At 39.6% G+C, this 16,672-nt stretch overlaps 2 protein-coding genes across 4 annotated transcripts in view; both read left to right on the top strand.

Moving 5' to 3' along the window:
• Nucleotides 1–4,459, top strand: part of pdgfrb (platelet-derived growth factor receptor, beta polypeptide) — a 28,402-nt gene extending 23,943 nt beyond the window's left edge. Inside the window, exons 20-23 of the mRNA XM_086312816.1 lie at nt 495–594; nt 691–796; nt 1,769–2,058; nt 2,696–4,459. Coding sequence (XP_086168942.1) covers nt 495–594; nt 691–796; nt 1,769–2,058; nt 2,696–2,843 — 644 coding nt within the window. The 3' untranslated portion in view covers nt 2,844–4,459. The remainder of the gene's footprint in view (nt 1–494; nt 595–690; nt 797–1,768; nt 2,059–2,695) is intronic.
• Nucleotides 4,460–4,838: 379 nt separating this feature from the next.
• Nucleotides 4,839–16,653, top strand: csf1ra (colony stimulating factor 1 receptor, a). Of its 3 annotated transcripts, none has more exons than XM_086312834.1 (22): nt 4,839–5,017; nt 5,378–5,440; nt 6,879–7,157; nt 7,271–7,558; nt 7,902–8,038; nt 8,135–8,300; nt 8,432–8,633; nt 8,967–9,082; nt 9,204–9,315; nt 9,461–9,660; nt 9,933–10,024; nt 10,156–10,282; nt 10,417–10,521; nt 10,687–10,797; nt 10,936–11,098; nt 11,178–11,269; nt 11,364–11,467; nt 12,685–12,807; nt 12,899–13,010; nt 13,092–13,191; nt 14,218–14,329; nt 14,626–16,653. In XM_086312834.1, the coding sequence occupies exons 2-22, from the start codon at nt 5,395–5,397 to the stop codon at nt 14,764–14,766; spliced, it is 2,928 nt and encodes a 975-aa protein (XP_086168960.1). In that variant the 5' UTR covers nt 4,839–5,017; nt 5,378–5,394; the 3' UTR covers nt 14,767–16,653. The 3 variants fall into 3 exon arrangements, with proteins under 3 accessions (XP_086168960.1, XP_086168950.1, XP_086168955.1); XM_086312824.1 differs by having other exon boundaries at nt 10,417–10,542; XM_086312829.1 differs by lacking the exon at nt 4,839–5,017 and adding an exon at nt 5,025–5,128 and having other exon boundaries at nt 10,417–10,542.
• The last annotated feature ends 19 nt before the right edge of the window (nt 16,654–16,672 follow it).

Below are 16,672 nucleotides of genomic sequence, written 5' to 3'. Positions count from 1 at the left end.
GCACAGTCAAGCTTTGAAATCAGCATTTCCTTACTCAGAGTATTGTGAGTTTTTTGTTGTTTGTTTTTAAGCATCCTTTCACCATTTTTTTGAAAGTACCATAAAAACAAAGTTGACAGGATATGTTTGTAGGATATGCACTTGTAAGCAAGAGTGGTGAAAACATACAATCCACTTTTGTAAGCGAGACACTTACGAAATTCTCTGTATTTCCTTGTCTAAATGTGAAATTAACTGGATTTTATGGGTCAATTTTTCTCACAGATCTGGGTCAGAATAAATACTTTACTTTACTGAAGTTGAAATAATAAGTCAGTGTTCTGCTTCTTGGAAAACCCATTAAATTCACTCAATGTCTCAGTGTCTCATAGGCTGAAACAATGTAATTCTGTGTGCAAGGTTGCATTATGTTGGATACAGATCTCAATTAGATTCCTAGCCTTTGCTTCTGATTTCTAAGTCAGCTTTTGAATGATCTCAAATGTTCTCTGCAGGAGGGACCCCCTACCCTGATTTGCCCATGAATGAATTATTCTACAGTGCTTTGAAGAGAGGCTACCGAATGGCCAAACCCACCCATGCCTCCGATGACGTGTGAGTCTCACTTTCACCGTGACATTTTCTTGCCTTTTCAACAACTTTTGAAAAGAAACACACTTATTTCCTTATTTCATGTTGCTCATGTTGCAGTTATGAGATTATGAAGAAATGCTGGGATGAAAAGTATGAGAAAAGGCCCGAGTTCTCATTTCTGGTCCACAGCGTGGGGAATATGCTGACAGACAGCTATAAAAAGGTACATAATAACACTTCCTAGTAGCTGGATGAGATATTGGCAAGCATTCAAGTACTTTACATTGGTGCAATTTCACAGTAATTTCACTTTAACCTTAAAATTGAACTGTAAAAAATTTGTAAAAAAACAAAAACAAATTGTACTTCAGTTTTATGGTTATATTTTTATGCTTCTGCTTCAGCCAAACTCAGATGGAAATCTGGTGTTTTTTAAGTTCTTTTTCAGTCACCTTATGACATTAGCAATAATAGTTACTTGTTTTTTATTCTTTAAAATAAAGCAGTTCCACACTAAACCCGAACCCCTTCTTTTATTCAGTATTTGTATTACCTCCCACCAATACAGTGATTTAAATATATTTTTAAACTCTTTTACAGTCATTTACCATTAATACATATTTTATAAGTAACACATATTACATATGTTGCAAGTGTTTTCAGAAAGTGTTGGCAATATAACCTCAAAATGAAATCACAATATTTAAAAATCTTTCTAACAATTTTGATATTTTTGACAAACAGAAAACAGAATAGAAATACTGAATGATTTATTTAGTAATATTTTATTTATTCCAGTAAGTAATAATAAGTAAATGAATGACATTTTCCATGTTTTTATTGCACTCATTATTATAATGAGCTAATGTCACCAATGCCACACTACCTACCTTGAAGTGTGAAGCAAGGTGCCAAAAGCAGGAGCATCATAGCGCAGTAGTTGCACTCCATATGACAGCTCTTCCTGTCAAATGGAGTGCAACTAGTGACTTGGAGACTATTGATGTAGCTCTCTTTTGAATATATTAAATCATCATCAGAGGTTAAAGAAATTACCCCTTCCTGAGTTTAGGTTTGTCACAGTCAATAAAAAACACAAGTAATTTCACTAAAATGCTCATCATCATTCTTCTTACAAGCTCATCAGACTGCTCCTACGCTGTTAAGGTAATCAAACTCTCTCTCCTGACAACAGAGATACAACCAAGCCAACGAAAACTTCACGAAGAGTGACCACCCGGCAGTCGCCCGCACCAAACCTCAGCTGACCTCACCCTTTCCAATCACCAACCCAGCATTTGGCACCCCATCTCCTGTCACACTCCAATCTCCACTGGATGCCTACAACCAAAACTCAAGGCCTAGACAAGACTTCAGACAAGAGGCACAGGAAGTCATACCGTCATACAACGAGTACATCATTCCCATTCCGGACCCGAAGCCAGAAGACGCTTTCACTGACGTGCCATCGGAAAGTCCTGGAAGGTACAGAGTCACTGAAAGGATGCTGCAAATGTGTGCCAAGAGCAGGGATTGAAACAAAGATGAATTCGTGTTTGCTTAACCCAAGCAGTTTTTTCATCCAAACACCCACTCATCCAGATGTTGAGCTGAAACAATAGCCGTATTATGGAGAAGTGTTTTTACTGCTTAGATAAACACACACTCAGCATTAATGAGAAAATGAATGTTTGAACCACCAAAGTTTTAGTTTTAGTCACATTTAACTTGAACATAGATTTTTTTTCCCAGTTTGGGAGTGATCCAAACCAGTGATGGAAATGTTTTTGTTTTACATTTGAAGTCTTACCTTGTAACCTTTGTCCAAGATCACTGACACAGATCACTGATTTTTTTTAGATCATATTTGGTAATAAAAACCAAATAAACATCCACCATTTAGCTGGCATATGAAAATAATATATACGGATATAATAAGACAGCTAGCACCTTGGGCTTTTATACCACCAATATATGTTTTGGTGGTTTTTATGAACCTTTTTATGAACAAGTTCATGTTGAAATACTTCATCTAGAACAACACCTCAAAAAGAGCCGTCTGTGTACGACTTTGTGATTAAATGCACTGTGTGAACTTGTGAATGGTTTTTTTCACCTTCAGCTCTGTAGTTGTGGGGGAGGAGACCGACTCCATGTCTCAGGACACTGCTGACACCCTTCCAGAGGAGGACCGGCTGGAAGAGACCAGCGAGAGAGACGCTCTGTTGGGCTCCTCCGGGACACCCGAGGTAGAAGACAGCTTCCTGTAGCCAGATGTAGGAGCCCAGAGGAAACAGATTTCCTTTCTGGGGCTGAAAAGGGAACGTGAATAAACTAAAATGTAGCATAGAGACTGAGATGGAAATCTCTGTATTTTCACTAAGCACACAGAAAGTTTCTTCTTTTGTTTTTTAACTACAAGTAGTTAACTACAAAATTGTCTTCTGTCATTCGGTTGTATTAGGAAATTTGCTACAAATTAATGCGGTACCCTCCTCACAATTTACACTTAGTTTACAACGTGTAGTGAGGCTTATGAGGCCTTATTAAATAAGTGCTTTATCTTTTAGATAACTAATCAACAACTGTTCCCCATATTCACTGTTCAAAAGTAGGCTGCATTTCCTTTTTTTAAAAAGTACGAAATCATTGACACAATATTGTGAGAAAACCTCGAATCCATTTTTCTGTGTAGAATTCGTCCACGTTGCAACAGGCTTAAGTGGCCGATTGAAGCCAACTAGACTTCTATTTAGGTTTCTGAAGACATTTCACCTCTCATCTGAAAGGCTCCTTGGAGGTAGTCCTAAGAGTTGCTCACCCACCCTGTTATCATGTGAGTTCTTAGGATCACCAGACCCAAGGCATGGGTCAAAGTGTGAGTTTCACCCATGTTTCCCTAATGACTCACATGATGAGGACCACCTACAGATGACAATCAGGCGTGAGGTTAAAGACCTGCTAGCCCACATCAGGGTTTTTAGAGCTAAAGAGGCTTTTCAGGTAAGAGGTTAAACATCCTCAAGAACCTGAAAAGAAGTTAATTTGCCTTTAAATGACAAGTTCGACAACATGACAACATTTTGTCCTAAAGCATGATCAGATGTGAAATGGCGATATATAAATGAAAACCTTACCTTGGGTACAGTCAAGAGGACTAATCGTAGTAAATACAAACAGGTTCCACATGCACTGTTTTAATGTGAGATATACTTTATTTTTTAGTTTAATATGCCACAGCGTCTGTGTTTTTATTTGTGTATTTTGAATATTATCTTGTATGTGATGTGTGTGTATGAAAACTTTTGGGAGTTTTTTTTGTCCTGTATGCTTAACTCATAGTTCTGTGCCAGATTTGCACTTTATGTAGAAAATGTGGATATTCATAACAAAAAAATAATTTCAATTATGTGAAAGTTACATCGCAGCAACTGGGGATCTAATGTTAGAGTGATTATGATATGCAGTTTCTGTGACTCTCAAGTGAAAACAATAAATACAGCATATCACTGCCTTAGCACAAGATGGCACAGATGAGTGCCTTTGTATAGACTGATTGTTGTCTCGGGCTGTTGTTGCTTGCATATGAAGGGCTGCTGCTCAAGAAATAGATAGCCATAAATATGTACACATGAAAAAAATCGAAAAAAAAAAAAATACCTGTAGTCTTCTGTTGCTTTGGATAACACTAACTGTGTTTCAACGTAATTCACCACTTAAAGGAAGAACACGTCTTTTTATGTCCTGTAGCCTTTCTTACTCTATGTAAAATGCACAAGCTCACTGTTATCACAAGCTATGGTACCAAAGCTCTTCTTAACGTTTACAAATGTATTTTTTATATGTGTCATTTTCTATGTTGTAAATGTGACAATAAAGTGTATAATCGTAGTATTGCTTGGATAACTGGTGTTTTCTTTGGTGTCTCTCACTGTCATTTCTGCTGTTAATGAAACTCAAGCACATTAAAAAAAGGAAAACTTTCTGTAATATTTCTGTGATTTAATTTTCTCACTCTCCATTTTCACAGTTTATTACCGAGCTGCATTTCTAAGCCTGACGCATGTCCAAAGTTCAGCGGAAATGAAGATGATTGGTCTCACCTCTGCGGATGTTTCGATATTATTGTGCCTTTCAGAGGCCAATTGACACTGCCTCATTAATTTGTTGAGCATGATATGCTGACTGCCCCCCCACCCCCAACACGTCGCCTCTCTCTCACACACACACACACACACACATTGTTCCTCCACCCCTCTACCACTTGCTCCCAAGACAACTTTCTGTTTGCTGTGTGACTTGTGGCAAAAAGCCTGTAAACAAGAAAGAAGAAGGAGCGCGGAGACGCACAGAAAGGGAACGAGGAACTCAGCTGTGTCAGCTCTGGATGCTGGAAACTTCTGACTCAGGGAAGTTATTAGATCCAAGCTGAAGACATCTGCAGGTGAAAACACTGGAAAGAAATATGGGCTGCTTCTATAATTCATAATTCTGTGTTTCAAGTTAGAGTGACTCTTTACTTTTAATACATGCACCAATGAAATTCTTTCTCGGGGTATGTCATTCTTTAATTGTTTTTATGATCTCAAGTTTTAATATTTCAATTCTGGTTTTATTACACTGGTAATAATAATGGAAACAGTTTGTTCAGTGTTTTTCTTGATCATTCAGAAAGAAGTAAAAGATGAAATTCAGTGATAGCAACAGTTGCTTCTTTGGGGGGTTTTGTTTTTAAGCTCGCACCCATCACTACAAATCAGGTTTTTTCTTCCTGCGCTAATAAGTAACAATGTTTAAACTCCAGGTCTGAGTTGATCAAGGATGTTGTCCTACCTTATGCTGTGGCTTGTGGCCTCCACTGCTTCAGGTAAGCTCTGAAAAGCAACAATTTCAATTGCTGTGATTTTGCCCCCTTATATCAGATGTTTGCTTTTCATTTTTGTCTTGTTTTTGAAAACTAATGTGGACTTACATGTTAAAACCACAATTTGTTAGATGTGAAAGATGACTGGGTAAAGCACGTAACTGTCACATTCCCCGATAGACTTAAAGAATGAAAAGTACTGTGTGAGTAAAGTTTGTGTAACACTAAAAGATTAAGTTAGTGAAATCAAATTAAATGTGCTTACAGAAAATAGCATTCATCTGTTTATGTTTTTAAATGTGAGATGTAAACATGTCAACAACATACTCATCATATTTGGACTGATGCACTTGTACTCACAGCAGAGAAGAGCTGACAGCCTTCTCAGCTGTTGATTGTCTTCAGTTTTGGGGGTTTAGGGTTGTTCTTGTGATAATATTTAACATCACAAATATAAGTATCACCCGACAGCCATCCAATTGCAATTTCATTTATTTGCATTTTAATAGATAAAAGCATCTCTTGTTTCGCTGAGTTAGGTCTGAATGAATTAGCTTTGCTTTCTGGTTGATTATTGTATAACGTTTATAATGAGTCATATTGAGGTTGCATGAATAGCTCTTTTAAACAGCTGAAGGACTTTGGGGCAAAGGTAGCTGTTTACACTGCTGAGCAGGACATCAGAAATAAAATGCTGGCTTCACATGACATTTAATTTTCAGTGTCTTACATTGTGCTATGTGGCGAATACAAAATGCTGAACGTGGAATCTCAGTTCTGCTTCAAGATTCAACACGCACTGTAAGAAAGGCCGAATGGAAAATTTTATGACCTCTAACTGGAAAGACGTCTCAGCTTCTCCAGTGTCGGTAATTTGGCGTAATGCACTATCCAGTTTTTAAAAACGTCCAGATTCTCACCAAAGTAATCAAAGAAATCAGTGTTCTTTGTTGCAAAAAAATATGCTTTATTAACCCCTCAGGGTTTGGCCCATTACACGAAATCCCTTCCTCAGAAATGGCTAATAAATATTTCTCCGCTCTCATGTGTTTAAAATTCTTAAATGTGTCTCTAGTTTTATTTTTGATGTCAAAGGCAAAGGGTCTAAGCAAAAATTACAGCAGTAATATTTGAAGTTTCCCATAGTAACTGTTTTTTTTACCCCCACTGTTGAGATATAACAACAATGTGAAAAGCAGAAGTATCAAGTATAGATGGAGCCAAGAGTCTTCAATCTGTTTCCTGAATCATACTCTTAAAATAATTCTGAGTCACAGAGCAGATGAGATAATGAAATGGCGAGAACAAAAATAATATGCAACACAAAAAAAAATAAATAAATAAAAACCCTCAGAGACCATCAGGAACAAATTCAGTTCATTAAATCGTTTTACCCTATTTTTCTATGTCATTTTAATTTGTGCCATTTTCTTATTTTTAGCTGAGTGGAGGCGTCCAGTGATCAAGTTAAACTCCAAGGTGGTTAAGAGCGCTGAGGTGGTGGTCAGAGCTGGAAGACCTCTGGATCTGAGGTGTGAGGGTGAAGCACCTGTAATCTGGCAAACCAGACTACCCAAACACAGACGCTACATATCCAGGGGCAATGGGAGTGTCCGTACTTTTAAAGTCGAACGTCCCACCGCAGAATTCACTGGAACGTACAAGTGTTATTACACCAGCGGGTCCCATCGTGACTCCTCGGTGTATGTGTATGTAAAAGGTGAGCTTCTGTTGTTCTGCTGCAAGCTTCCTGAAGTTTGTGCTTAGCTGGATGTTTATTAGTGTTCAGGCTAAGTTTCGCATTAGTTAATTGTTTGAAAATCCTTCTTCCAGATCCAAGTCATGTTTTCTGGACCAGCAGCACATCCCTGCAGGTGGTAGCGAAGGAGGGTGAGAGCTACCTGCTGCCCTGCCTACTGACCAACCCAGAAGCTACAGACATAAGCCTGCGCATGAACAATGGCACTTCTGTGCCACCAGGAATGAACTTTACCATCTTCAGAGACCGTGGCATTCTCATCCACAGCCTTCACCCCAGCTTTAATGCTGACTACATGTGCACGGCCAGGGTCAACGGAGTGGAGATGACTTCTAAGGCCTTTTCCATCAATGTCATTCAGAGTGAGAAAAATAATATCCCAAAGCTTTTTTTTTTTTTTTTTAGAATTCCTCTAAACTGAAACTTGTCTGGGGTGGCTGTAACTCAGGAGGTAGAGCAGGTGGTTCAGTCACTGGCTGCTTCTGTCTCTGGTCTGCATGCCTAAGTATCCTTGGGCAAGATGCTCAACCCAAGTTGCTCTCTGATGCGTTTATAGGATTTGAATATGTGTGAATAGAAAGCACTTAGGTGTAGAAAAATGTGCTTTGAGTGCTCAAGTAGGCACTCAAAACACAAATATAAGAATCAGCCCATTACCACTTGTGTCTATTTTGACATTTGGGTATGATTTTTCTCTTTTTCTAGAGCTCCGTTTCCCTCCATACGTCTTCTTGGAGACAGAGGAATATGTACGCATAGTTGGGGAAGAACTCAAGATCCCATGCACAACACACAATCCCAACTTCTACTACAACGTCACCTGGAAATACACAACCAAATCAGTCAGTACAAGATATTTCTACGTTTTACAGTGATACTAATCAAAATTTTAATTTTTTCTTTTTCTTCTTTAAACATCTTTATGTATTTGTCTTCAGGTCCCAAAAATCACTGAGATAGTTCGCTCCAATGGTGAAAATCGCCTGGACATAGAGAGCACACTGACTATCGCTGCTGTGAACCTGGCAGACACAGGAAACATCTCCTGCATCGGTTCTAACGAAGCAGGGGTGAACACTTCGACCACATACCTGCTGGTTGTGGGTAAGCCACAAAAAAACACCCAACAGCTAAAACCTCTTGGAATTTATAAAGAAGAGCCTAACGTATTCACTTTATAAACTGTTTAATGATTTCAATAAACTAAAATGTTTGTCTCTTCATTGTTTGAGCAGACAAGCCTTACATCAGACTATCACCCCAGCTGTCGCCTAAGCTGGCCCACAAGGGCCTCTCGGTCGAGGTGAACGAGGGAGACGATCTGGAGCTCAGCGTGCTCATCGAAGCATACCCCCACATCACAAAGCACAGATGGGACACGCCGACATCTCTCAACACAGCCACACAGGAGAACAAGCTCATCCGATACAACAACAGGTGGACTAAAATAGCTTCATGGGAAAGAAACGTGCAATACCCCTACTCATCATTCTGGTATCTCAGCAGTACAGTTAGAAAAGTGCGAAAATCAAGTGTACTACAGGAAGAGGAAGTTTTACTAAATTTGAGATTTGCTGTCCTTGCATTCTGTGTAAATCTGACCAGGTCATTATATTTCCTCAGGTCATGAAACTCAAAGAGGGAAGAGTGCTGTTCTCTTTTTATTTCAACAATGATGCATAGGAGCTGTCTGAATTCAAGACACCAAATTAGTCACTTCTGGTTCTGTAGATATTCCTCTTTTTCACCATTTATTTATTTTTGTTTTAGATACCATGCTATTCTGCAGCTGAAAAGAATGAATATACAGGAGCAGGGCCAGTACACCTTCTATGCTCAGAGTGAAATGACCAACGCATCCATCACATTTCAAGTCCAGATGTATCGTACGTGACAGAAACACAAACTAACATCGTTTAATTTTTTTCTTTGTCAACTGGTCGTATATCTCGATCATTCACTGTTGACTAATTATTGTTTTTCCCCCTCATTTCTTCCCACTGGCAGAGAGACCAATTGCTGTCGTGAAATGGGAAAATGTAACCACACTTACTTGCACTTCGCATGGCTATCCTCCTCCCAGAATCCTCTGGTATCAGTGTTTTGGAATCCGACCCACGTAAGTATAACTGCGCATAAAAGACCTCACCCAGTCTCTGACCCTGTGAATGAACACAAACTGTAGTGATTTTAGTGATTTCTCTCTGAGATAAGGTTAAGCACTGACGTTTCTGTCAGTTTATTGCCTTTCTCTATCTGTGCAGGTGCAATGAAAACAATACTGGACTGCAGCTGGCAATCCCTCTCCGAGCTCCTACAGTGGAGGTCCAGAGGGAGGAGTACGGGGCTGTGGAAGTGGAAAGCGTCCTCACTGTGGCGTTTTCCAACAGGAGGATGACGGTTGAGTGTGTGGCTTTCAACCTCGCTGGCGTCAGCAGTGACACTCTTGCTGTGAACGTTAACGGTGAGCACTCGATCATATGTCCATTTTAAGGCTGCTCTCTAAATTTCTAATTTCTCTAGAGTACCATTACTGGATGTGGTTCAGATCTAATCTAATGTTTCTTTCATGGAAAGAAAAAAAATGTTATTTCTCTTCTTTTCTGAGCATGTTTATTAATTATCCTCAATAAATATGCAAGTGCTAGATAAATTCTGTTTAAGGACATCAGCTTGTATGTCACACAGCCAGTCTTAATGAGGTTAACTCACATTGAAATCTCTCTCTATGAACAGACTGGCCCTTTACTTCCCTTCTGATTGGAGCGGCAGCGATTTTGACCATCCTTCTTGTGCTCCTCATTTTCCTGTTTTACAAATACAAGCAGGTAGGTTGAGTCAATTCTTAAAAAATAACATCGCAAAATAAACTGTAAGAAGCATCTCCAACATCCAAATATGACGCCCAAAAACATTTATGAAAGCAGTTACTCCATTCTTTACTGACTTTATTTTTAAGAAACCGAGGTATGAGATCCGCTGGAAGATCATTGAGGCGAGAGATGGGAACAATTACACCTTCATTGACCCCACGCAGCTGCCCTACAATGAAAAGTGGGAGTTCCCTAGAGACAAGCTCAAATTAGGTGTGCAACGTGTTTGTCAAATTGACTAAATTCTCATTATATTACATCAAAATAATAATAATTGAATATTTGATTGTAAATTGCAGACTAGGTTGAAGTCAAAATGCTCCTCTGTGTATTTTCTCTACAAACAGGGAAGATCCTGGGTGCAGGCGCATTTGGAAAAGTTGTTGAGGCCACTGCTTATGGAATGGGAAAGGAAGACAATGTGATGCGCGTAGCTGTGAAAATGTTAAAAGGTTTGGATCCACTGTTGCACTGTGAGTTTTTTTGAGTTGAGCGTGACAGATCTTTCATGGAAAATAGGACCTAACTGAGAGGTTATTGTCCACAGGAGCAAGTCAGACTGACTCTGTGTAAAAGACATTATATTTAGACCTCTGAAAAAAAACCTGTTTCTGCAGCCCGTGCCCATTCAGATGAGAGGGAGGCTCTAATGTCTGAACTGAAGATCTTGAGTCACCTGGGTCACCACCAGAACATCGTCAACCTACTTGGAGCCTGCACCTATGGAGGTCAGAGAACGCAGATGAAACGGAAATACTGCAAAAACTTGTGTTAAAATTAGAAGTCATCCATATCATGGAAAATCCTGTTTAACTAAGCATGCAAGCTCATTTCAACGGTCATAAGATAGCGGGTTTCCTCATCAGGTCCAGTGCTTGTGATCACTGAGTACTGCAGCCTCGGCGACCTCCTGAACTTCCTTCGCCAGAAGGCAGAGACATTTGTGAACTTTGTCATGAATATTCCCGACATCATGGAAAATTCTACCGACTACAAGAACATCTGCAATCAGAAGCAGTTCATTCGAAGGTACATCAGCAAACACACTTAATGAAAGAGGACATGTGAAATGTATCCAAGCACTGATATCTCTGTTTACTTTTAACAGCGATAGCGGGATCTCCAGTGAAACCTCGAGCACCTACTTGGAGATGAGACCCAGCCGCTTAGCAGAGTTGCCAACTGTGGAATCATCTGAAGGTAAGCTCGTCATCAGCCTGAGGTTTAAATTGTTGAAAATGATCAGATCAGTGTGCTGATCGCAGGATTTTATTCCTATCTGATTCTTTTCTAGACCTTGTCTGTGAGGAGAGTGGTGACTGGCCGCTGGATATTGATGACCTGCTCAGATTTTCCTTCCAAGTAGCTCAGGGCCTCGACTTTTTGGCCAGGAAAAATGTGAGTTTAACACTCCATTAACAAATTAGAAATTTGACGCTTTCTGGTTTGTGAATAAGAACAGAATGTGATTGTTACAGCACCGCATTTAATTTGAAATAGTACAACACAACAATGCTGAAACTTTGTTGTTTTTTTATATGACAAATTATTTCATGATTTCAATTTCATACCAGAGACAAAAAAAATTATGCATTGGAAAGCAGGATGGATGTGAGGTTAACTGGTCAGAGGGCCCGGTGGCGCCAGTGTCCGGCAGCCTCGCCTCTGTCAGTGCGCCCCAGGGTCGCGCTGGCTACAATGTAGCTTGCCATCACCAGTGTGTGAATGTGTGTGTGAATGGGTGGATGACTGGATATGTAAAGCGCTTTGGGGTCCTTAGGGACTAGTAAAGCACTATATAAATACAGGCCATTTAACTGACCGCAGGTGTAACATGATTTCATTAAGAAGCTTCCAGGAAAGGCTCAGACTTTTAGAAGTAACAATGTGGAGAGCGTCACCAAACAGTTTAGGATAATGTTTCTCTGTTTAATATTGCAGATGATGTAGATAGTAGATTATCTAAGATACATAATGTCATTATAAAAATCATACAAGGAGCAATGGCTGATCTTTAATCCGTAAGTGACATTCCAATAAAAATAGACAACGAAGAGGAACTGTGGTTTGGCTAATTTAAAAATCTTTATGGGAACAGGGGGAGCTTTAAATGGACATAAAAATGCAAACCCACATTATGCATGTATTGCTGGAGTGTGGCTCCATAGCAAGAATTATGAATATGAGGCATTATCTGATTTAAAAAAAAATGTGACAAAGAATGCATTTGAAATCTTTTATCTCATAAGGTGAGACAACCTGCTGTGACCAGTCCCCTTTCCATGTTTTTAAAGCTGATATCAAAATCATATATTTCTTTCAGTTTTAAAATCTTTTTTATTTCCTTTTTGCTGTTTAAAAAAAAAGGGGTCTTAATGTCTTACAAAAACATTGCTTTCAGCTTTCATTTGTTTTTACACAGCGTCCCTGTGTGTTAAACCACTCCTCTGGGCTTATGATGGGTATTTCCCATCACATATTTAGTCATAGTTTGACGTTGTACATTTCTTAATGGAGATCTTTCGTTCTAAATTAAGCCTTCCACTGATCTTATTGTCTTTCACTGGGCAAAGCTCTACAAGCAGAAACAAACTGTGTGAAATGCGTGTGTGCAGTGTATTCACAGAGATGTGGCTGCGAGGAATGTGCTCCTGACCAGTCGCAGAGAGGCAAAGATCTGTGACTTCGGTCTGGCACGGGACATCATGAATGACTCCAACTATGTGGTGAAAGGCAATGTAAGCATTTGATCTGATAAGAGCTAAATATTGCTTACATGGGTATCCACTGCAAATCACTTAATTTGTTTGTGTGTTGTTTTGTGCAAAGGCACGTCTGCCAGTGAAGTGGATGGCGCCCGAGAGCATCTTTGACTGCGTGTACACCGTTCAGAGTGACGTCTGGTCCTATGGCATCCTCTTGTGGGAGATCTTCTCTTTAGGTAAGAATGCGTAAACATGTGATCTGTGCTTGTATTTATTTCATGGGTTGGTGCTGAAAATCACATGTTATTCACTACTAGGCAAAAGCCCCTACCCCAGCATGGCTGTGGACACTAGGTTCTACAAGATGGTGAAGCGTGGCTACCAGATGTCCCAACCAGACTTTGCTCCACCTGAAATGTAAGTTTGACACTTCAGCAGCATGGCTCATTCAGGGATGAGTCACTGCTTCCCCTTTTTCTCAAACACTTTATTTTGTCTGAGGCTCTTATCCTGCTAACCATCACCTGATTATCAGTTGAGTTTTACGGGCGTATCAAGTGACTATCAGCAGAGTTTTTACGACTGATACAATGACAAATAATCCAATTAAAGGCCTTCGTATCAGCTCCTGACACGTAGTTAAGCAATAGTAGGAGTAATACTATGGTTATGCTTACTAACCAGTGAGATCAGCTGATAACATGCGGTGACTTTTGACTAGTAATAGGTTAATTTAATATAACAGACTTATTAATGTAGCTGATTGTGAATAGGCGCTAGCCTCCCAAAGTTCAAACAGTCTGCTTTCTAAATGGTCTTTATGAATGAACAAAGATCCTATTTTTTCCCCTTCCTGCAGTCTCGTGGGCTATCTGACATCTGAAATAACTGACAGATGAGATAACCTCATAATGCACTTCCATTATTCATGAATTTCATTTGCTTTTGGGTTCTCCCTTGACCTCAAACCTAAAACTAAATAAGTCCAAACTCCAAACTTTGCAAGCCATCGAAATTAAAAAAAAAAAAAGATTTTATTTTTTTGCGATACAGCCCTAACATCTGTGTGTGCTGATTTGCCATGGCATGTCACACTAGCCAGGAATAAATGTGCTGTGGAAATAGACTGAATCTGAGTCAGGGCCAATTCATTTCTTGTTCTGCTGTGAGTCAGGCCTCAGTTCTGCCTGTTAGCCACATGATCTCAAAGCTAGAGAGCCATGTAACTGCTATTTCATGGCAACTAAATGGAACTGGAGGGGCAGGGGTCCTTATAAACAAGTCTGTCTTTTTTTTTTAACTGCGTCACCGCCTCCATAAGCCTCTCCTTATTCATCTAACTCGGCTTTACACCACACAGTCTGAGGAGTGAAAATAAGAGTGCAAAACCCCTTTAATGTACACCATGAATTGTTTCTCTGAAAGAACTCTTTTTGATTTCAGCTACGGTATCATGAAGATGTGCTGGAATCTGGAGCCGACAGAGCGTCCCACCTTCAGCAAAATCTGTCACATGATTCAAAGGCTACTTGGGGACCAACCTGAGCAGGGACAGGTGAGTTAGTCTGCATGTGCAGTGTGGGAGAAAGCACCCAGGGAGAAAAACATGTGGCGGCCCGGCCAAGATGACCTCGGGAAACCCTGTTTCTTTTAATGCTCCTTAAGAGACAGCAAATTTAGTTGTGAAGTCCAAGACCAATTACACGATTTAGATTCTTTGCGATAATGTCTGTTTGGGTGTTGTTCCAACTGAAGATACTCACAATGCCACTATTTATGTCAGTCTAAAATATAAACTCTGTAATCATGTTTTGTATAACTCTCACCATCTTGATGATACCTCTTCCGCAGTTAATGTACCAGAATGTGCAGGAGCAGGTCACGGAGGGTGAAGGGTGTGACGAGTGCTTCGACAGCCCCTGTGACCAGTCTTGTGACCACCAAGAAGAAGAGCAGCCTCTGATGAAGACCAACAACTACCAGTTTTGTTGAAAGGCCTTACGCTCAAATCAATCAGCAAACCAATCACTCTTCAACAAGGATCAGAAAACTGGCATGATCTCTAGTTTGCAGCTTGTTTCAATTGCCGGAGAGTCGTCTTATCAGCTATTTTTTGCCTGTCGTGCCTGCTCTCCAGACAGACGAGCAGCTGCGGCAAGCATGTGACCTGCATCTTTTGCATGCGATCCATGACTAGAAATTGCCACGTCTAAAATGAAAGGAGGAAACAATGTCAACAAGTCACACAAGGTATCAAAGGGTAGTTTATTCTAAAGATTGCTCCATGGCAGACTGTTTATTAGCCCTTCTTCTGTTCTCTATTTGAGGTCAAATCTGTCAGTTTTTCCAAGCAAGAATCCGCCTGATTCTTTTGTTTTATACTTGTGAGTGTGCTCTTAATTATCTATTGCACACCATGTTTATTATACTTTTTATTACCGCCAAAGGAGACTCAGAATTATGTGTTCTTCCATCAGGATCACTGTCTTTCATTATTTTGGGGGTACAACAGTCGGAAACACTGAATTAAAACAATGAGAGCCTTTCTTCTCTCCAGACAACTTGTGTTATATTAATTACAATCAAAAAATATAAAGCGCTCAAGTTTTTCCCTTGATTAAAACATGCTAAAGGAGCCAAAGAGGAGGCAGATAATGAGTGCAGTGTTTTCCTCGCTGGGCTTTGGTCACGGCTGTATTTCTTGTGACACACTTGCAGTAGCTGTTAGTGGGTTGCAGCATGTGATTGTTCGACTTCAATCTAATTAGTCAGCGTGATTTTAGAACAAGGAGTACGACTGAGCTGAGCAGGGAAATCGGTAGATGTCTTATGGAGCAAAAGAACAATGTTTGGTGTTTGGGGTTGATGGGGTTAGCAGGGTGCAGCTGAATCTTGTACTTTCCTGTAGCGTTACATGATAAGTTTCATGCACATGTGTATGTAGCAGTCAGCCTACACTGCCAAATGTATGAAGATTATATGATCATATAAATATATATATATATAAGCTATACGAGAGACAGAGACTGCCAATTTCTGTGACTTTGGCTACTTTAAATGTGCTTGTATCTGAATGAAACAGAAGTGAGATGTCGAATAATGTACATATAACACATGAATCAAGAATGATCTTTATTTTCACTTAGAAGAGAAACATGAATATTTCATAGATGTGTTATGTCTCGTTTTTTTCTTTTGTGCAAATGAGACAATCAACAAAAAAGCTGCAAATTAAGTTGTTGCATAACTGCAGAGGCGTTCATTAAAAGATTTATCACCGAAACTCTGTGTTTCAATGTAAAGTTTTATATTATCCAACTGAAATGTTGTATTTCACACCATTTTTTTCCTTTGTTGTTCCTAACTGTGCCGACAGAAACTGTTTCCTTCGTGTTCTTCTCTCCTCGCTTCCTGTTTTTATTGGATAACATCCAGTCCACATTTCCCACAGTGTCTGTCAACAATTGCGCAACTCTAAAATCTTTATAGGGAAGTAATAATCCGGCTTCAGTTTCTATGTCAGTCTGGACTCTTTTCCTTCTCCGTGTGGGTTCAGTTAGAAACCTATTTCATTCTCTATCAGTTTCAGACCCTTTTCAGGAACTATCTTGCTCTACTTTATCAGGTGCTGAAATTTGCTCTATCAAGAAGCTGAGATATTACTGATTTTGAGCAAAGCATGATCATCATCACTATCGTCACTGGGTTGTACTCTTTTTGTCAGCTGCTGTGTGTAAAACTTTAAAAGAATCTACTCTCATATATGTGACGTGCGTTCTTACTGTGGCTTGAAACATATGACAAACTGTAAAGTATCTGTTTTGTCCACTCAAATTGTTCCTACTTTATTTTAAATGAATATAAATGTTTTATCAAGAAGCTGGTTCAGATTTGAATC

Source organism: Aulonocara sp. 'chitande type north' Nkhata Bay, linkage group LG2 (genome assembly GCF_057382095.1).
Source record: "Aulonocara sp. 'chitande type north' Nkhata Bay isolate Kocher_YH1m ecotype deep benthic linkage group LG2, A_spYH_male_GT1.1, whole genome shotgun sequence".
Lineage (NCBI taxonomy): Eukaryota > Metazoa > Chordata > Actinopteri > Cichliformes > Cichlidae > Aulonocara > Aulonocara sp. 'chitande type north' Nkhata Bay.
The sequence above is the reverse complement of the archived record's forward strand: the minus strand, read 5'-3'. Positions and strand labels throughout refer to the sequence as shown.

Coding starts and splice junctions, on each gene's coding strand:
- csf1ra (XM_086312824.1), top strand. CDS start 5,395: ATGTTGTCCTACCTTATGCTGTGGCTTGTGGCCTCCACTGCTTCAG. Junction 8,039..8,134: donor GGAAATACACAACCAAATCA/GTCAGTACAAGA, acceptor ATTTGTCTTCAG/GTCCCAAAAATCACTGAGAT. Junction 12,808..12,898: donor ACTATGTGGTGAAAGGCAAT/GTAAGCATTTGA, acceptor TTTTGTGCAAAG/GCACGTCTGCCAGTGAAGTG.